Source organism: Hemiscyllium ocellatum, chromosome 26 (genome assembly GCF_020745735.1).
Source record: "Hemiscyllium ocellatum isolate sHemOce1 chromosome 26, sHemOce1.pat.X.cur, whole genome shotgun sequence".
In the NCBI taxonomy this organism is placed as follows: domain Eukaryota; kingdom Metazoa; phylum Chordata; class Chondrichthyes; order Orectolobiformes; family Hemiscylliidae; genus Hemiscyllium; species Hemiscyllium ocellatum.
Window position 1 is genome coordinate 4475610 of NC_083426.1, and position 21773 is coordinate 4497382.

Consider the following 21773-nt stretch of genomic DNA (forward strand, 5'->3'; position numbering starts at 1 on the left):
CATGGCCAATCAACCATGACCTGCATATCTTAGGACTGTGGGAGGAAGCCAGAGCACCCGGAGGAAACCCACGCAGACACGGGGAGAATGTGCAAACTCCACACAGACAGTCACCCAAGGCTGGAATTGAACCCGGGTCTCTAGCGCTGTGAGGCAGCAGTGCTAACCACTGAGCCACTGTGACCACACTAACCATGCTGCCTGTTAACATGATTAGAAGGAGTTAAAGGGATTGGTACAGATCGATCCGCTCCCTCCAAATATTAACGGAGAACTTAGCTCCACCCACAGTCTCTGTATGACATCAGTGGAATGGGTGGACCTAATGCAATATGAACATTAACCCCTTCAGGACCATTACCTCATGCAACGTGAGATATATAAAAAGTATATAAAATATAATCTAGGACAAGGTTAAATATCAGCAAGTTTTGCGTAAAGTAACTTGAAATTGTGTCAGAGAGAGTAAAGGCAATTTTGGCTTTCCTAATGCCAAATGGACTATATCAGTTCAAAGTTATGCCATTCAGTATGAAGAACGCTGTAGCCACATTTCGGAGGCTGACTAATACGGTCATTGCTGGCTTACCCAACTATTTGGTGTATATTGATGACCTGGTGATTTCTAGGTACTCACAGAAGGAACATTTACAGCATTTATTGGACTTGTTCGATTGACTTCGGAAGGCAGGCTTGGTGGTAAATCTGGCTAAAAGTGAATTTGCCAAAGCCCAAGTCACCTTCCTGGGCCATGTTATTGGACCTGGACAAATGGCCCCACGGGATGTCTAAACAAAAGTAATTGGGGAATTTCCCTCACTGTCAACAAAAAGGCAGTACTATGGTTCCTGGGGTTGAGTGGATTTTACCAGAAGCTTGTGCCAAACTTTAGCAGTAAGGCTGCTCCACTCACTAAACTTAAAAAAAGGGCAAGAAATTTCAGTGAACAGTGGATTGTCAAAAGGCATTTGACAGCCTAAAAACTGTGTTAATCCCTGTCCCAATATTGGCCTCACTGGCTTACAGAAAGTCTTTCAATGTGGCTATCGATGCCAGTGATGTGGGTGCGGTGCAGTGCTCCTGCAGGAGGATGGCGAGGGAACAGAAAGACCCATCGGGTATTTTTCCAGGAAGTTGAGCATTCATCAACAGAGATATTCAACAGTGGAGAAAGAGACTTTAAGCTTGGTGTTGGCATTACAACATTACAGTGTTTATATTACCAGCAATGCAGCTGAGACAATTGTATATCCTGATCATAACCCATTGACATTTGTGGAAAAATTTAAGGACAAAAATGCCAGCCTGTTTGGATGGAGCTTGTTGCAGCCGTTCAATTTGACAATTGTCAGGTGGCAGGTCACGAAAACATGATTGCTGATGCGTTATCGAGACCAGAATGAGACACGGAGGTGTTCAGTGCCACAGTGCCACAGGTGCCACAGCCCGAATTTGCATGTGGTTGTGCACGTTGTGCATGTGTATTGTTAATAGCGTATGTGTGTGTTTAGACTACCAACCAATTTGTTTTGAAGAGTTTTAAAAATGATGCCATCTTTTGGTATTGATGGGTTTTTTTTAAGGGGGGTGGTGGCACAAAGCTGGTCTGTTTTTTTCTCAAAGCTGTTCCTTTTCTCAAGGGTACCGTGTCCTTGATTATTTTTTCAGGGGGGTCATAAAGCAGACCGGGTGCTGATTAGACTGGTTTGGTACAGAGATTGAGAGACGTTTCTGTTTATACGAAAACAGATGAGACTTCAGCCCAAAGTGGTCATGTTTTAGAAGTGACCTGTATAATGAAAAGGGAGTGGTCAGCTCTCTAGCTGAGCAGTTCAGTTCAGAACGGATTGGGAGTTCAACAGTGAGCTGTGTGGAAACAGGCTCTCTCTCTCTCTCTCTCCCTCCCTCTTTCTGCCCTACTAACTTCAAACCTGGAAGCATTTGTTCCTTTTCTTAATTATTACTTGGGGCTGTTCTCATTGGAGAAAAGAAGGTTCAGGGGAGATTTGATAGAGGTGTACAAGATGATTAGGGGTTTAGATAGGGTTGACAGTGAGAACCTTTTTCCGCGCATGGAGTCAGCTGTTACTAGGGGACACAGCTTTAAATTAAGGGGAGGTTGGTATAGGACAGATGTTAGGGGTAGATTCTTTACTCAGCGAGTTGTGAGTTCATGGAATGCCCTGCCAGTAGCAGTGGTGGACTCTCCCTCTTTATGGTCATTCAAGCGGGCATTGGATAAGCATATGGAGGTTATTGGGCTAGTGTAGGTTAGGTAGGCTTCGGTCGGCGCAACATTGAGGGCCAAAGGGCCTGTACTGCGCTGTATTTTTCTATGTTCTATGTTCTATGTTTCAAGGGGGGTTGATATAGGGACTGTTGTGTATAATCGAAACAGCATAATTAAGTCTAATTTGGATAGACTGGGTTTTGTAGGGTTTTGTTATTCTATTCTTTGTGTTTCATTATGTATATTTATGAATAAATTTCTGTCTATTACAAAATCTAGTTGTCAACCTAGCTACTCCACTCCGGGTAATTCTCCCTGTATACTTACTGAAACAAATTGCAAAGTTATGGTCTGGGTTGCCTGCTCAAGAATATTTTGAGTGGTCTGGCCTAGTCCAATAGTTTTATTTGAAATCACCTGCCTGAGAGGAGTGTATTTGAAATCTTGGATAGCACTTCCTGAATCTAACTTTTCTCTTAGTAAGAGAGGCTGAGGGCTGACCTAAGAGGTGTTTGTAACATTGTGGAAGGTTTCAGTAAAGTGGTCAGAGAGAAAATGTTTCCACTGTTGGGTTCTGTGAAACTAAAGCATTTCAGTATCTGGATCATGTCTAGAACGTTTGGTGATACACATTGAGAAAATACGGAGCTGATACATTAGAATGATAGAATCCCTCTCGGCCCATCCAATCAGCACCAACCTTCCGAATAGCATCCCACCCAGCCTCACTCCCCCACCCTATCCCCGTAACCCTGCATTTCCCACAGCTAATCCACCTAGCCTGAACATCCCTGGTTACTATGGGCAATTCATCATGGCCAATCCACCCCAACCTGCGCATCTTTGCTCACTGGGAGGAAACTGGAGCCCCCAGTGGAAATGTCAGGACTTACCTGAGTGGCTCCGATGATGAGTTGAGGCCAGGCTTACCCGTCCCCAGATTGTTATCAGGCACACAGTCAGTAGGATTAGCCACTTGTCCACGTTTTGGAAGTAGCTCCCACTCATTCTGCAACAAAATCATAAACAAACATGAAAATGTATCGTATAATTCTCCCTCCCCTCCAGAAGGAACTAACAATTATTAGGTTACATTTTCTGCAACACCTAGGAACTTTCCACAACCTCACACCTCGGGCGGCACGGTGGCACAGTGGTTAGCACTGCTGCCTCACAGCGCCTGAGACCCGGGTTCAATTCCTGACTCAGGCGACTGACTGTGTGGAGTTTGCACGTTCTCCCTGTGTCTGCGTGGGTTTCCTCCAGGTGCTCTGGTTTCCTCCCACAGTCCGAAGATGTGCGGGTCAGGTGAATTGGCCATGCTAAATTGCCCGTAGTGTTAGGTAAGGGGTAAATGTAGGGGTATGGGTGGATTGCGCTTCGGCGGGTCGGTGTAGACTTGTTGGGCCGAAGGGCCTGTTTCCACACTGTAAAAAAAAACAAGTGCAAAGCCAGGAATGAATTCTGTACCAGCTGGTCAACAACGGGAGGAATCAGAAATGAAGCTTTGGGATATGGGTAAGACCAGGATTTATTGCTCAGCCCTGGCTGCTCCTTGAGAAGGTGGGTGCCAGAAGGAATAAGCAGTAAAGGTTGGAAAGGATGGAACTGGTCTGAAGATATCTCTTCAATGTACAAATGGAATTTCAGTTCGGGTGAGTTGTGCTCTTCAGCAGCTGCACAGTGATGTGGGTTGCAGATGCGCTCGTGGAGCTGTTAACGAAGGGATTCCAGATGTCGACTGGAAGCATATGCTCAGCTCAGGATGGTGCATGAATTAGAGATGGTCAAGATCATGAGGTTGGGAGGCGCTACCAATGAGATCTTGGTTCAGTGGAAATGCTGAACCAATTACATTCTTTTAAATTCACTCACACGACGTGGATACCATTTATTGCCCAGAAAGCGAGCGAGGGTCAACCACGCCGTGTGGAGTCACATGGAGGCCAGACCAGGAAAGGTTGACAGATTTCCTTGCCTAAAGACTATTAGTGAACCAGATGGGTCTTTCTCCCCTGACAATCTGGCAATGGCTTGATGGTCATCATTAGAGTCATTAATTCCAGATTGTTATTGGCTTCACATACTACCATCAGCCGTGACAGGATTTGAAGCCAGATCGGGATCTCTGAGTTAATAATCTAGTGATAATGTCACTTGGCCACTGCCTACCCATTAACACACCACATCAATACACCACATCCATCAACAGTCACTCCCTCCACCACCAACACTCAGTAGCAGCAGTATGTACTACCAACAAGCTGCCCTGCAGAAATTCACGAAAGATCCTCAGACAGCACCTTCCAAACCCACAACCACTTCCATTGAGAAGGACAAGGGCAACAGATACATGGGAACAACACCCTCTACAAGTTCCCCTCCAAGTCCCCCACCATCCTGACTTGGATAGTAGCAGTCCATGTGCTGTGGGTTGACTCACAACACCATTAGGGAGGGAATTCCAGGATTTTGATCTGGCAAACTGAAGGAACGTTGATATATTTCCAAGTCAGGATGGTGAGGGGCTCGGAGGGGAACTTGCAGAGGGCGTTGTCCCCATGTATCTGCTGCCCTTGTCCTTCTACAACACATGGATTGCAAGTGTTCAAGGAGACAGCTCACCCCCACCTTCTCAAGGACAACTGTAAAGGGGTAATAAGCCAGCAATGCCCATGTTCCACATGAATAAACAAAACTGGCACCTGAACCCCGTGCCATCTTGATGCAGGGCTTTTTGGTTTACAGTTGAGAGCAGAATTCCAAGGTGATGTTTCACTGTCTAACTGAGGAGTGCTGATGTAAACTGTAGCATCAACACTCCCGCCACCATCATGGTCAGGCAGCATCCAAGGAGCAGGAGAATCGATGTTTCGGGCATGAGCCCTTCTTCAGGAATTCCTGAAGATGGGCTCATGCCCGAAACATCGATTCTTCTGCTCCTTGGATGCTGCCTGACCTGCTGCGCTTTTTCCAGCAACACATTTTCAGCTCTGATCTCCAGCCTCTGCAGTCCTCACTTTCTCCCGCCACCATCATCCCAACATTGAGCAGCTAACCATGTATTGACCAGAGGTTCAGGCCTGGGGTTTGTCTGTCTACATGGTTCAATCTTCAACAGTTGGGAAAATGGGAATTTTCTAAACTTTAATTCAGCACAGATGTCATACTCAGCAGGGTCCATGAACCATTCCAACTCTTTCAACACGTTCATTATCCCTACTGCTTTCATCTTCCATTATGTCAACATGGTTCAATAATTGTGAGATTTCTACATTTCCCCATAGGTTTTCAATCAATTCACAAAAGCAAAATGAAATTATAAAAAGTGGATGTACAATTTACAAGTGATGTAAGAAGCCTGATGTGACGGGACTTGGAGTGACACTTCCAATTTGCATTATCATTGATGTGAGTCACATGTTAGAATGCAACGTGGATGAACAACAGCAGCAAATACAGTGTCTGCCATCTCTTGTGGGATTTGCAAACCCAACAATCTACTGTCTTTTCTACACAGTTATATGAGGAATTAACCCAGCTCCTTTACATTGGTTACTGTAAATCCATGTTCATTAAACCAATAACTTGTTCCAAATTTCAAGTTATGTTACACAAAACTTGCTGATATTTAACCTTGTCCTAGATTATATTTTATATACTTTTTATATATCTCACGTTGCATGAGGTAATGGTCCTGAAGGGGTTAATGTTCATATTGCATTAGCTTCACCCATTCCACTGATGTCATACAGAGACTGTGGGTGGAGCTAAGTTCTCCATTAGTATTTGGAGGGAGTGGATCGATCTGTACCAACCCCTTTAACTCCTTCTAATCATGTTAACAGGCAGCATGGTTAATGTGGGCACAATGCATCAGTGGTTAGCACTGCTGCCTCACAGCATCAGGGACCTGGGTTCAATTCCAGCCTTGGGTGACTGTCAGTGTGGAGTTTGCACATTCTCCCTGTGTCTGTGTGGGTTTCCTCAGGATGGTCTGGTTACCTCCCACAGTCCAAAGATGTGCAGGTTAGGGTTGATTGGTCATGCTAAATTGCCTCATACTGTCCAGAGATATGTAGATGAGGTGCTGTGCATCAGTGAGGGAACTATACGGTAATAGGATAGGGGAATGTGTTCAGATGGGATACTTTCCAGAGGGTCAGTCTGGACTTGTTGGGCCAAATGGCCTGTTTCCACACTGTAGGGATTCTATGTTTGAGAACAACTGATCCAGAAACAAATAGTCATTTAAAGGTTAGTATGCAGGTACAGCAAGCAATTCAGAAAACAAATGGAATATTACATATAATTGTGGGAGGAATTGAATGCAAGTGTAGGGAGGGTATATTTCAGTTATACTGGACATTAGTGAGACGGTTTCTGGAATACTGTGCACAGTACTGGTCATCGTACTTACAGGATGATGTTATTTCATTGGAAACATCAGAGAACCTTCGCTAGACTAATACATGGAATGAGTGATTGCCTTTTGAGGAAACTTTAGACAGGCTAAGCCCATTTCCCCTGGAGTTTAGAAGAGCCAGAGGTGACTTAATTGAAACATGTAAGATCTTGAGGGGATTTGACCAGGTGGATGTGGAGAGCTGGTTTCCTCCTGTGGGTGAATCTAGAACTACAGGTAATGGTTTTATTTTATTCACTCATCGGATGTGGGTGACCCTGGCTGGGCCAGCATTTATTGCCCATCCCTAACTGCCCTGAGGGTAGTTAAGAGTCAACCACATTGATGTGGGCCTGGAGTTACATGTATTCCAGACCAGGTAAGGATGGCAGATTCTTTCCCTAAACGACATTAGTGACCTAGATGGGTTTTTCTTACATTCAGCAATGGATTCATGGTCATCATCAGACTTTCCGTTGCAGATTTCTATTGAATTCAAATTCCACCACCTGCCAAACCATTAGACGGCCATCACCTTCCCGACCCGGTTAAAAAAGGCTCCTACTTAAGATGGAGGAGGAAATATTATTTTCTCTCAAGGGGGTTGTGAGGGTTTGGAATTCCCCTCTTCAAAAAACAGTGGATGCAGAACCTTTCAATATTTTTGAGGCAGAGGAAGAGGTGATGGTGTCGTGCTACTATCACTAGAATATTATTCCATTAACTCAACTAACTTTCTGGGGGGACAGGTGCGAATCCCACCATGTCAGATGGTGGATTTTGAATCCAATAAAAAAAAAGTCTGGAATTAAGGACCTAGTGATACCATGAAACGACTGTCAGAAAAAAAACCATCTGGCTCACCCATGGGTTTTGGGGAAAGAATCTGCCATCCTTACCTGGTCTGGTATGTATGTGACTCCAGGCCCATAGCAATATTACTTACCCACAACTGCACTCTGCAATGACCCAGTGAGCCACTCAGTTTAAGGAAAATGAAGGATTGACAATAACTGCTGACCAGCCAGCAACACCCGCACCCCACGGATGAATTATGAAATAAAAGCTAGATTCTGAATGACCACAGCTGGTGAATGATTATCGGCGATATGCAGGAATGTAGAGTTGAGGATGAAATCAGATCAGCCATGAATTTATTGAATAGGGGAAAAAACAAAGAACAAAGAAAATTTACAGCCCAGGAACAGGCCCTTCGACCCTCCAAGCCTGAGTCAATCCAAATCTACTGTCTAAACCCGTCGCCCAATTCTTTAGCATCTGTATCCCTCTACTCCCGACCTACTCATGCATCTGTCCAGACGCACCTTAAATGAATCTACTGTACCTGCCTCTATTACCTCTGCTGGCAACATGTTCCAGGGACCTACCACACTCTGTGTAAAGTACTTGCCACATGTATCCCCCTTTAAACTTTTCACCTCTCACCATGAAAGCATGACCTCTCGTTTTTGAATCCTTCACCCTGGGAAAAAGCTTGTCTCTATCTCCCCTGTCTATACCCTTCATGATTTTGTAGACCTCAATCAGGACCCCCTCAATCTCCTTTTTTCTAATGAAAACAAACCTAACCTACTCAACCTCTCTTCATAGCTAGCACCTTCCATACCAGGCAACATCCTCGTAAATCTTCTCTGCACCCTCTCCAAAGCGTCCACATCCTTTTGGTAATGTGGCGCCCAGAACTGTACACAGTATTCTAAATGCGGTCGAACCAAAGTCTTGTACAATGTTAACATGACCTGCCGTGCTCTTATGCTCAATACCCCGTCCAATGAAGGCAAGCATACCATATGCCTTCCTGACCACTCTATCCACCTGTGCAGCAACCTTCAGGGAACAATGGACCTGAACTCCCAGATCTCTCTGCCCATCAACTTTTCCCAAGGCTCTTCCATTTACAGTATAGTTCGCTCTAGAATTAGACTTCCCAAGATGCATCACCTCACATTTGCCTGGATTGAACTCTATATTCTCCTGTATTCTTTGACAGTCTCCTATGCTTTCTGCTACTCTATAATCTTCTCGTCATCTGCAAACTTACTGATCATACCAACTGTGCCCTCTTCCAAATCATTTATGTATATCACAAACAACAGTGGCCCCAGCACTGACCCCTGTGGGACACCACTGGTCACCTTTCTCCATTTCGAGAAACTCCCTTCAACTACTACTCTCTGTCTCCTGTTGCTCAACCAGTTCTTTATCCACCTAGCTAGAACACCCTTCACACCACATGACTTCACTTTCTCCATTAGTTTACCATGGGCAACCTTATCAAACACCTTACTAAAGTCCATGTATATGACATTTATAGTCCTTCCTTCATCTATCAACTTGGTCACTTCCTCAACCAACTCTATTAAGTTGGTAAGGCACAAACTTCCCCACACAAAACCATGCTGCCTATCACTGATAAGCTCATTCTTTTCCAAATGTAAATAGGTCCTATCCCTCAGTACCTTTTCCAGAAACTTTCTCACCACTGACGTCAGGCTCACTGCTCTATAGTTACCTGGAATATCCCCACTACCCTTCTTGTACAGGGGGACAACATGAGCAACCCTCCAGTCCTCCGGCACCTCACCTGTATTTAAGGATGCCACAAAGACATCTGTCGGGGCTCCAGCTATTTCCTCTCTCGCCTCCCTCAGCAACCTGGGATAGATCCCATCCGGTCCTAGGGATTTGTACACCTTAATTGGGCAGCATGGTGGCTCAGGGGGCGACACAGTGGATCAGTGATTAGCACTGCTGCCTCATAGCACCAGGGTCCCAGGTTCAATTCTAACCTCAGGCGACTGTCTGTGTGGAGTTTGCACGTTCTCCCCGTGTCTGTGTGGGTTTTCTCCTGGTGCTCCGGTTTCCTCCCAAAGTCCAAAGATGTGCAGGCAGATGAATTGGCCATGCTAAATTGATGGGTCTGGGTGGGTTATTCTTTGGAGAGTGGGTGTGGACTTGTTGGGCTGAAGGGCCTGTTTCCACACTGTAAGGAATCTAATCTAATCTTAATATCCTTTAACACACCCAACACATCTTCCCTCCTGACATCAACGTGATCCAGGGTAAACAAACTTCTATCTCTAATCTCAACTTTCATCACATCCCTCTCCTCAGTGAACACTGATGCAAAGTAACCATACAGAATCTCACCCATTTTCTCAGGTTCTACACATAACCTTCCTTCTTTATCCTTTCTACAGTTACTCTCTTGCTTCTTAAATATGGATAAAAGACCTTGGGATTCTCCTTAATTCTGCTCGCTAAAGTTATTTCAAGACCCCTTTTAGCCCACTTGATTCCTTGTTTAAGATTGTCCTACTCTCCTGATATTCCTCAAGGTCCGACCTGTTCTTAGCTGCCAGGACCTTATGTACGCTTCCCTTTTCCTCTTGGCTAGTTGGATGATTTCTCCTGTCATCCACGGTTCATGAATCTTGCCTTTCCTGTCCCATGTTTTCAAAAGAAAGGCAAGGGAAAACAGGAGAGCAGGCTCAAGGGGCTGAGTGGCCTACTCTTGTTCCTTGATGATAAACATTGGCCCAGGAACATTACCATTGACCAACCCATCAAGAAACAATCCAGTAAAAGATTCCACTGGGTTTCCCAGAATCATGGGGGAATCACAAACAGATAAAGGAATCCAGTGAGATCACTTCTGTTGTCGTACAGAGTTGTTTAATATCATCAGCATGGAGGAAGTTTACAGAACTGGTAAAAATGTTCAACCCTCTGGGAAAAAAATGCTAGTGATGGAAATAGTGCTGAGAGAGCTTCAGGAACATGACTGAGAGCCTGAAACTGCCAACGCCACCTGCTGAATGACCACCGTCTCTCTGCATATGGATCCACAGGACACGGTCAAGATAATGAAACTGCCTGACCTAAGCATCCAGGAATCCATAAAAAAGACACCACCTCTCCTGATTAGAAAGTGATTTCCTGATTCAAAAACCCAGGAATCTTTCCCAAAATCCATTTGCTGCCCCTCTCAATCCTGGTAATCCTTAAGGAAGCAGCTGAGATTTATTCATTCCATGGATTTTTGTTGAGTGAGGAGGAATGACGAATGGTATTTGTGAGAAAGGCTCAACTATAGTTATTGTGAGACATTACAGTTAGTGCTCCAGCCTTTAAATCATTTATATTGGCTTCATACATTATAAAAAAGATGCAGCCACCAGCACATATCAACAAGAAATTAATGGAACATGCATTGGGTAAGACAGAACTGAAAGCACTGTACCTCTTTAGCAGTGCAGACTGAAGGAATGTGCATTAGCTAGCTTAAATTCAGTGTTCTGTTGAAGTGGAGCCAAACACATGGGTGCATCTGGAAAGAAGCAATTCAATTAGGAAAACTCTACAGGGAACTTGTGCACTAGCTGTGATATGCATTAAACTGAGAAAAGCAGCTGTATAAAAACCATGGTGAAATCTGCCGTGTTGCAGTCCACATTGAATAGGGAGTAAGTCAGCAGCTATGGTGCAGGACTCGCAACTGAGAGGGCAAGGGTTCAAATCCCACCATGGCGAGCTGTTGAGCTGAATTCAATAAATATGCCAGAAAGGTTTTACAATGTCCTTCACAATCTTAGGATGTCTCAAAGCACTTTACAGTCAATGAAGTGCTTCTTTCAAAGTGTAGTCACTGCAATAATAAGAATGTAAAAATATCATTACACTACACAGACCATCAAGTCTGTACTCAATAGGATCATGCTGACCTTCTGCTTGAAATCCCTCTTCCAACAGTCTTCCCATATCCTGGATTCCCCTAGAGTCCAAAAAAGCTAAGAATCCCAGTCTTGAGCCCACTCAACATCCACGGCCTCTAGAGAATTCTCAGTATTCACAACCCTCTGAATGAAAAAGATTTCTCCTCATGCCAGTGTGAAGTGGTGCCCCTTTATCTTGAGGCTAGGATGCCATGCTCTAGACTAGTTAACCAGGAGCAAGTACGTCGAAGTAACTACCCTGTTGATCTTCTAAGGATTTCATTAATTTCAATGATATCAAAGTTTTTCTTGTAAACTCCCAAGCACATAGGAACATTGTACTCAAACCCAAGTCATGAGGAACAGCCCTGTCATCCCCCAAAAGAATCCATTGACTCTCAGCTGCATCCTTTTTAAGGCAAATATATCCTTCCTTAAAGGAGGTTGGAACTGCACACAGTGCTACCAACATGGTTTCATCAAAGTCCAAATCAATTACTTCAAGACTTTCTCACTCTCATACTGCATCTCTTAACATTAAGAAGACAAGAAGGAGCAGGAGTAGGCCATCTGGACCCCTTGAGCCTGTTCCCCATTCAATAAGGTCATGGCTGATCTTTTTTGTGGCCTCAGCTCCACTTACCCGCCCTCTCACCATAACCCTTCATCCCTTTACTGCTCAAAAATCTATTTGAAAAACATTCAGAGAGGAAGCCTCAACTTGCTTCACTGGTCAGGGAATCCCACCGATTCACACCCTTTCGGGTGAAGAAGTTCCTCCTCAACTCAGTCCAAAATCTGCTCCCCCTTATTTTGAGACTATGCCCCTAATTCTAGTTTCACCTGATATTGGAAATAACGTCCCTGTTTCTGTCTTATCCATTCCCTTCATCATTTTCTATGTTTCTATAAGATCCCTCTCACTCTTCTAAATTTCAGTAAGTATAATCCCAGTCTACTCAATCTCCCCTCTTAAGCCAACTCTCTCAATGCTGGAATCAACCTCATGAACCTCCTCTGCATCCCCTCCAGTGCCAGTACATCCTTTCTCAGGTAAGGAGATCAAAAGTGTACACAGTGCTCTAGGTGTGGCCTCACCAGTGAAGGCTCAATATATCCTTTGTTTTCCTAGCTTCTTGTTGTTGTGTCTTAGTGATTTTGTGTGACCTCCTCAGAGTTCACTTTCCTACATTATCCGTAAAAGTGGATACATTACAAAAGTGGGAACAGAGGGGCATAGTCTCGAAATAAGGGGGAGCCATTTTCAGACTGAGTTGAGGAACTTCTTCACCCAGAGAGTTGCCTCATCTGCTGCTCCTGTTTGTATCTATGCTTGCTGAAAATGTGTTGCTGGAAAAGCGCAGCAGGTCAGGCAGCATCCAAGGAGCAGGAGAATCAACGTTTTGGGCATGAGCCCTTCTTCAGGAAGGGCTCATGCCCGAAACATCGATTCTCCTGCTCCTTGGATGCTGCCTGACCTGCTGCGCTTTTCCAGCAACACATTTTCAGCTCTGATCTCCAGCATTTGCAGTCCTCACTTTCTCCTCCTGTACCTATGCCTGTCAGACCTCATTCCCCCATAGTGTCATGGCCACCTGTCTCGAGTCATTCTCACATAGCCACAATGTAGATGTTCTGGGACACCCATCATCGACTAGACCCAGGTCATTCCTTTATTCTATTGCACTTTTCCCTTTAGAAAAGATCTCTGAGGTCCCAACAGCAAATTAATTCTCCTTTTAATCCATTCATGGGATCTGAGTATCACTGGGAAGACTAGCATTATCTGGCCATCTGTAATCACCCAGAAGGCAATTGAGACGCAATCTGGTTGCAGTGAGTCATACGTCGGCCAGAGTGTTGAACGTTTACCTTTATAGTTTCACTTAATGTTAACTTTTAACTATTTCTTTATTTTTTAATTACGCTAAGAACAGCAGTAATGCTTTGCAAGCAGTTCTTGTATAATGTGAGGGCTGCGTTCTGATGAAACCCCGTGTTATAGAAAAATTGCGCTTTAGAAACAGCATTTAAATTTGGCAATGTAATCGCATTACAGCCAACACATGTTTTAAAAGTTTGCGCTTAAAAACAGTGTCCCCAGTTCATCAATCGCGTTACCGTGAAATCATGTTCACGAGTTGTGCGTTCTAGCAGAACAACCGGTACTTTTAACTTTGTTTTTCTATGTTATTATTTGTACCTGGGACCTAAGATGAAGCTGAGTGTCGTGACATTATCCACTTTTCACTGTACTGCACTTCTGTACTCGAGCACATGTAACAATAGATCTTAAATTTTAGAGTGAGGATGGCAGATTTCCTTCTCTGAAGAACATTAGTGAGCCAGAAGGGTTTTAGAAGACAATCAGCAAGAGTTAAATAGTTGATGTTTAGCTAGATTTTAACAGAAGCACATTAATATCTGTGGTAAGAACTGAGGCTCCAGCTCTGAGCTTGTTAACTGCCCACCAATAACAGCCCATGAAATTGAAAAGATCCCCTTGTCCCTTCTCTCTGTTTTGCGCTCACTCACCAGTGAACATTTTATCTCCAATCTCAGGAGACTGCAGTGAATGCAACAACCAATTTGTGCAGAGCAAACTCTGACAAACAGCAACAAGATAATGGACAGCAAAACTGTTTTAGTGCTGATTGAGGATTTAGTGTTGCCATGACATTGGAGAGAATTGCCTCGCTCTTTTACAAAATAAAGCCATAATATTCTATACACAACTTTAAAAGCAACACATTTCTCTTACATTCTTCCCAAGCCAATACTTCACATCGGAGACTGACAGATGAGGAAAGTTATTGCACTTAAATTAACTCATCTGATCAGCAAGAAGCTACAAGCCAATCACCACCTGCATTTATATAGCACCTCAAAGGAGAAAAACATTCCCCCAAGGTGCTTTACAGGAGCATTATCAATCGAAATTTGAAATTGAGACACATAAGGAGATATTAGCCCAGGTGGTCAACACTTTACCAAAGTGGATAGTTTTAGGAAACATCTTAAATGAAGGGAGAGGTAAGAACGCAGAGACATTTAGGGAGGCAGTTGCAGAGCTTAGGGTCCAGGAAGCTGAGGGCTTCGCTGCCGTTGCTGGAATCACTAAAACTGAAGATGCACAGGAGGGCTGTGAGCAGAGAAAGCTTCAGAGAGGTGTAGGGCTGGAGGAGGTTACAGGGATGGGGAGGTGGGTGAGCTCATGGACAGATTGGAAAACGTGAAGGAGAATTTCAAAAACCGGGTACTCGGAGAGCAGGGAGATTCACTTGGATCATCCCTGGGATGGAGGGATTGTCTTATGAGCAGAGGCTAATCAGGTTGGGACTCTACCCACTGGAGTTTAGGAGAACGAGAGGTGACCTCATTGAAACATACAGCATTCTTAAGGGGCTTGACAGGGTAAAGGCTGAGAGGATATTTCCCCTCCTTAGAGGGTCTAGGACCAGAGAAAACAGTCTCAGAAAAAAGGGGCAACCAATTTAAGACTGAGATTGGGGAGGAATTTCTTCTCTCGGAGGGTTGTGAGTTTTTGGAATTCTGTGCCGCAGAGATATGTGGGGGCAGAGTCCCTGGGTATATTTAAGGCTGAGACACATAGATTCTTGGTCAGTCGTAAATCTAGGGTTGTGGGGAAAGGGCAGGAAGGTGGACATGAGGAATGTCAGATCAACCATGATCCTATTGAATGGTGGAGCAGGCTCGATGGGCTGAATGGCCTTCTCCTGTTCCTATTTCCTTATGGTCTAATGTGATCATCAGGAGAAACCAGTGGCTCAGTGGTTAGCACTGCTGCCTCATTGCACCAGGGTCCCAGGTTCGATTCCCGCCTCAGTGTGGAGTTTGCACATTCTTCCAGTGTCTGCGAGGGTTTCCTCCCACAGTCCAAGGGTCAGGTGAATTGGCCATGCTAAATTACCCATAATGCTCAGGGATGTATAGCTTAGATGCATTAGTCAGCAGGAACTAGGTCTGGGTGTGTAACTCTCCGGCGAGTCGGTGTGGACTTGTTGGGCCGAAGGGCCTGTTTCCACACTGTAGGGAATCTATCCTGAATCAACCAGCCAGAATGAATATGTTGCGTTGAAGCATGACATCATCGATTGTGCTTTGCTTGAGCAGGGATTTATTAAACCGATAAACAGTTATAAAAGATGATGATTTAGGCCCATGCTGGCTCGCTGTAGGACCAACTCACCCACACGCACTTCTCTACATTTCCTCACAACTGTTTCCTGTTCAGTTGACGATCCAGTTATCTCACTAGAAACCCTCGGTCAAGTCGCCCCATTGCATTCTGGTGGTGAATCCCAAACCATGCTCACTCACTGAGTACAAAACGCCCCCTCACTGTTATTCTGGCTTCTTCTGCCCATTCCTTTAAATCTGTGTCTTTTAATTCTGGACCTTTTCATCAAAGGGGTCAGCTTCACAATCTGATGATAGGTCACTGGCCTGAAGCATTGACTATGTTTCCGTCCACGCACGCTTAGTGCCGGAACTGCAATTGTACTTCCAGCATTTTCTGCTTTTATTATGACAGTGTGTCTCAAGTCATCCTGTCTATATTTAGTGATGAGGTAATGAGCACAAAGCTCTCACTGAAGAGTATTGCTCACCTATTGACAAGAATGTTGCCAGGGCTTGAGAATTACAACGATGAGTTAACAGTGGATAGGCTAGAGCTGTTTTCCTGAGAACAGGGGGGTGCTGAGGGGTGACTTGGGGCGGCACAGTGGCTCAGTGGTTAGCACTGCTGCCTCACAGCACCAGAGTCCCAGGTTTGATTCCAGCCTCAGGAGACTGTCTGTGTGGAGTTTGCACATTCTCCCTATGTCTGCGTGGGTTTCTTCTGGGTGCTCCGGTCTCCTCCCACAGTCTAAAGATGTGCAAGTCAGATGAATTGGCCATGGGAAATTGCCCAGAGTGTTAGGTGCATTAGTCAGAGGGAGATGGGTCTGGGTGGGTTACTCTTTGGAGGGTCAATGTGGACTTGTTGGGCCGAAGGGCCTGTTTCCACACTGTAGGGAATCTAAATCTTAATCGAAGTTTACTAAATAGCAAGGGGTTTGGGTAGAGTAGACCTGTTTACCCCTAGCGGAGGGGTCACTTACCACAGGTCACAGAAACAAAGTGCGTGGTAAAAGGAGTAGAAGGGAAACCTTTTCACCCTGAGTCCTAGAATCATACAGCACGGAAACAGACCCTTCAGTCCCACCCATCCTCACTGACCAGATATTCCAAATTAATCTAGTCCCATTTATCAGCATTTGGCCCAAATCCCTCCAAACTCTTCCTATTTATGTACCCATCCAGATGCCCTTTAAATGCTGTAATCGTACCAGCCTGCACTGGCAGCTCATTCCATACACGCACCACCCTCTGCATAAAGAAGATACCCCTCAGGTCCCTTTTATATCTTTCCCCCTTCACCTTAAACCTATGCCCTCTAGTTTTGGACTCCCCTACCCTGGGAAAAAAAGACCTTGTCTATTCACCCTATCCATGCCCCTCATGATTTTATTCAACTCCATAAGGTCAACCCTCAGCCTTCGACAATCCATGGAAAATAGTCCCAGCCTGTTCAGCCTCCCCCATAGCTCCAACCCTCCAACCCTGACAACATTCTTAAAAATGTTTCTGAGCCATTTCAAGTTTCACAATATCCTTCCTGTAACAGGGAGACCAGAGGGTGGGAGGTTCACTGCCCAGTTTGAGGATTACGACAGAAACCCTTACCTCATTAAAGAGGAATCGGGATCTGCCTCTGAAGCACTGCAAGTGTACGGAGGAGGGGCTAATTGGCTAGCTATGGTTGTGATAGGCCGAATGGCCTGTTTCTGTGTCATAATGTTTCTATAGATCTCTAGATGGAAGAAATGAATATTTTGCATTTCCGCAACACCCCCAAAAACTTTGCAACTTATTAATGAGTTACCATTGTTTCTGAAGTACAGTCTCTCACTGTGGTGTAGGAAAGGCAGCAGCTAGTATACACACAGCAAGCTCCCACAACCAATAATCAGGTGCAACAAATGCATTGGAATTTAGTGAGAGCACACCTGGAATACCATCCACAGTTCTGCCATCCATATCTAAGTCAGAACATACTTGGAGCGGTGCAGTGAAAAAGCATAATTGATTAGTGCTTGGGACAAGAGAGTTGTCCTAGGGATGACTAACTTGGGTCTATTGTCTTTGGAGTTTGGAAGAATGGGCAGTGATTTCATTGTGACAGACTCCATTCTTCACAGGGTAGATACTGAAAGGTTGTCTCTGCTGGGTTTGGAATGGAGAAGGGAGAACAGTCTCAGGGTAAGGTGTTAGCACTGAGGCTAGTTGTGAATGCCTGAAATTCACCAACCTTGAAGACTATGATTTGGAGATGCTGGTGTTGGACTGAGGTGGACAAAGTTAAAAATCACACAGCACCAGATTATAGTCCTACAGGTTTACTTGGAAGCAGTAGCTTTCAGAGCGCAGCTCCTTCATTAAACCAACTGATGAAGGAGCAGCGCTCCAAAAGCTAGTGCCTCCAAGTACAGTAAACCTGTTGGACTATAACCTGGTGTTGTGTGATTTTTAACTTGAAGACCACAGATGCTCCGTCTTAAATAGATTTTAGACTGACAGAGATAAATTTCTGGTCAATAACAGGATCAAGAAATATCGAGAATGGGTGGGAAAGTGAAACTCAAGTAGAAGATCAACTATAATTCCATTAAATGGTGGAACTGACTCAAGGGGCTGATTGGTTTACTCCCATACCTATTTTATTAATTTCTTATGAGATCAATGGTCTCCTTAAATGATGTTGATGAGGAATAAATATTAGCCAAGACATCAAGGAGAATATTTAAAATTAGCATTTTGGGATTTTTCACATGGACCTTCAACATCAGATAAACTTCAGACAGATTAACATCCTGTCTGACTGGACCTCTGAAAGTGCAGCATTCCTTCAGCGTTGGCATTGATAGAGACCCACACTAGAAAGGAACTGCCATTTACTTTGCAAGTTCGTACCAAAACTTCCACAAGCAAGAACATTGCCTCCTCAAAACAAAAATAGACAATGAAATCATAAACAGGAAGGAATGATTTCAGAGCTGCTTCTAAAAAGGCCAAAATACTTTCAGCTGATGCATCACAAACAGTTCTGCTGCTCTAAGTGCACAGTTGTTAATGGCAACGCCTTGCTTAGGCTTCACATTCATTGACTAAAACAAAGACAAGTTCTGCATAAATTGACAAGGACCTCATTTGAATTGCAATTGGTCCAATCAGTTTATATAAAACTCTGAGTCAGTGTGAAATACACTATTAATTACTTCCTCCCAGAAAATTCTGGGGACACTCAACAGATTCGACTGCTTTCTGACGTGAGGGAAACAGAGTTAACATTTTGGGTTGGGTCACTCAGTTCCTGACCTCATTACAGCCTTGGTTCAAACCTGGACAAAAGAGCTGAATTCCAGAGGGGAGGGTTAAAGATCATACAACACCAGTTTACAGGCAAACGTGAGGACTGCAGATGCTGGGAACCAGATTTTAGATTAGTGTGGTGCTGGAAAAGCACAGCAGGTCAGGCAGCATCCGAGGAGCAGGAAAATCAACATTTCGGGCAAAAGCCCTTCATCAGGAATAGAGGCAGGGTGCCTCCAGGGTGGAGAGATAAATGGGGAGGGGTGGGGCTTGGGAGAAGGTTGCAAAGAGTACAATAGGTGGATGGGGGTGGGAATGAAGGTGATAGGTCAAAGGCAGGGTACAGCGGATAGTTGGGAAGGGAGATTGGCAGGTAGGACAAGTCATGAGGACAGTGTTGAGCTGGAAGGTTGAAACTGGGGTAAGGTGTGGTGAGGGGAAATGAGGAAACTGGTGAAGTCCACATTGATGCCCTGGGGTTGAAGTGTTTCAAGGCAGAAGATGAGGTGTTCTTTCTCCAGGCGTCGGGTGGTGACAGAACGGTAATGGAGGAGGCCCAGGACCTGCATGTCCTCGGCAGAGTGGGAGGGGGAGTTGAAATGTTGGGCCACAGGGCGGTGTGGTTGATTGGTGCAGGTGTCCCAGAGATGTTCCCTAAAGTGCTCTGCTAGGAGGCGTCCAGTCTCCCCAATGTAGAGGAGGGGTGGGGTCTGAGGGCGGAAGTGCGTGATGTGGATGAGATGCGTTGGAAGGCATCTTCAACCACGTGGGAAGGGAAATTGCAGTCTCTAAAGAAAGAGGCCATCTGGTGTGTCCTGTGGTGGAACTGGTCCTCCTGGGAGCAGATATGGCAGAGTCAGAGGAATTGGGAATATGGGATGGCATTTTTGCAGGAGGTAGGGTGGGAAGAGGTGTAATCCAGGTAGCTGTGGGAGTCGGTGGGTTTGTAAAAAATGTCATTAATGGAGATGGAGAGGTCCAGGAAGAGGAGGGAGGTGTCAGAGATGGTCCTGGTGAATTTAAGGTCGGGGTAGAATGTGTTAGTGAAGTTGATGAACTGCTCAACCTCCTCGCGGGAGCACGAGGTGGCGCTAATGCAGTCATCAATGTAGCGGAGGAAGAGGTGGGGAGTGGTGCCGGTGTAATTACGGAAGATCGACTGTTCTACGTAGCCAACAAAGAGACAGGCATAGCTGGGGCCCATACGTGTGCCCATGGCTACCTCTTTGGTCTGGAGGAAGTGGGAGAATTTGAAGAATCCAAATAAACCTGTTGGACTATAACCTGGTGTTGTGTGAGTTTTAAGTAAAAAGTGAGGTCTGCAGATGCTGGAGATCAGAGCTGAAAATGTGTTGCTGGAAAAGCGCAGCAGGTCAGGCAGCATCCAAGGAGCAGGAAATTCGACGTTTCGGGCACAAGCCCTTCATCAGGAAGGGCTGATGAAGGGCTTGTGCCCGAAACGTCGAATTTCCTGTTCCTTGGATGCTGCCTGACCTGCTGCGCTTTAACCAGCAACACATTTTCAGCTTGTGTGATTTTTAGCTTTGTATACCCCAGTCCAACACCAGCATCTCCAAATCAAGAGGGGAGAGTGACAGCCCTTGACGTTAAGGCTGCAGTCAACCAAGTGTGGCACCAAGGAGCCCGAGCAAAACTGCAGTCTATGGGTATCAGAGTCATACCTGGCACATAGGAAAACAGTGCCGGTTGTTGGAGGTCAGTCATCTCAGCTCCAGGAGATCTCTGCAGGAGTTCCTCAGGGTAGTGTCCTCGGTCCAACCATCTTCAGCTGCTTCACCAATGACCTTCTCTCCATCATAAGGTCAGAAGTGGGATGTTCGCACAATGTTCAGCACTATTTGCCACTCCTCAGATACCGAAGCAGTCCATGTTCAAATGCAACAAGACCTGGACAATATCCAGGCTTCAGCTGACAACTGGCAAATAACATTTACACCACGCAATTGCCGATCAATGACCATCTCCAATAAGAGCCAATCTAACCACTAGCTTTGACATTCAACATCCTGGGGGTCACCATTGACCAGGAACTGTTCGGCTGAGAGCTAAGAGGAGATTTGATGTGAGTGTTTATAACTATACAAGGTTTTGACTGAGTAAAGAAAGAGAAACTGATACCAACTGTCAGGTTGTCAGTCAAGTTCATGGATTTAACATCATTGATGAAAATACCAAGGGAAGAGGAGGATGCAGCAATTCAATGTGTTTCCGAGCGACTGAGAGGGTAGTGGAAGACCATTGAATACGACTTTACAAAAGGGAATAAATACTGGAGGAGCCAAGGGAGTGGGCTAATCACAAAGCTCTCTCAAAGAGTCGATACCGACTCAATGGGCTCAATCTGGTTTTTAATTAATTCACAGAAAGTGAGCATCACCAGCTCGGTCAGTTTTGATGAAGGGTTTTTGCCTGAAATGTTGACTCTCCTGCCCCTCAGATGCTGCCTGACCCGCTGTGCTTTTCCAGCACCACTCTCCTGACTGTAATCATCCTCCACTAGTTCCATGGGGGAAGTTGGAGGTGAGCTGCCTTCTTGACTGGCTAGTCAGAGTAGGTTATTAAATGCCTTGAGACTGTTTCATTGACCATGAGATTGTGGCTGATTTGTCATCTTCCTGTATCTGACCACCCGAAATGTCGACTCTCCTGCTCCTCGGATACTGCCTGACCTGCTGTGTTTTTCCAGCACCACTCTAATCTTGACTTCAAACTTTGTAGTACACGGGGCACACACAGTGACCTCCAATGACACCGACACAACCTTCCTTTGTGCTAGGTATGACAGTTCTCTCCCTCACGAGTTCCAGTTGACCCAGATTTGCTGAGGATTTCCTTGATAGCCTCTGTGAATGATTCTCGGATTCAATGAGCCTCACGCTGTGAAGATGTGAGATATTCAACCTCTCCATTTTCTGTTTGTTGAATCTATGCAGCGTGTTTATGT

General features: G+C 45.1%; 1 protein-coding gene across 1 annotated transcript in view; it reads right to left on the minus strand.

Annotated features, from left to right (window-relative positions):
- Nucleotides 1-21773, minus strand: part of tafa3b (TAFA chemokine like family member 3b) — a 72807-nt gene that overhangs the window by 19150 nt on the left and 31884 nt on the right. Inside the window, exon 2 of the mRNA XM_060845122.1 lies at nt 3124-3239. Within this exon, the coding sequence (XP_060701105.1) occupies nt 3124-3239 (116 nt within the window). The remainder of the gene's footprint in view (nt 1-3123; nt 3240-21773) is intronic.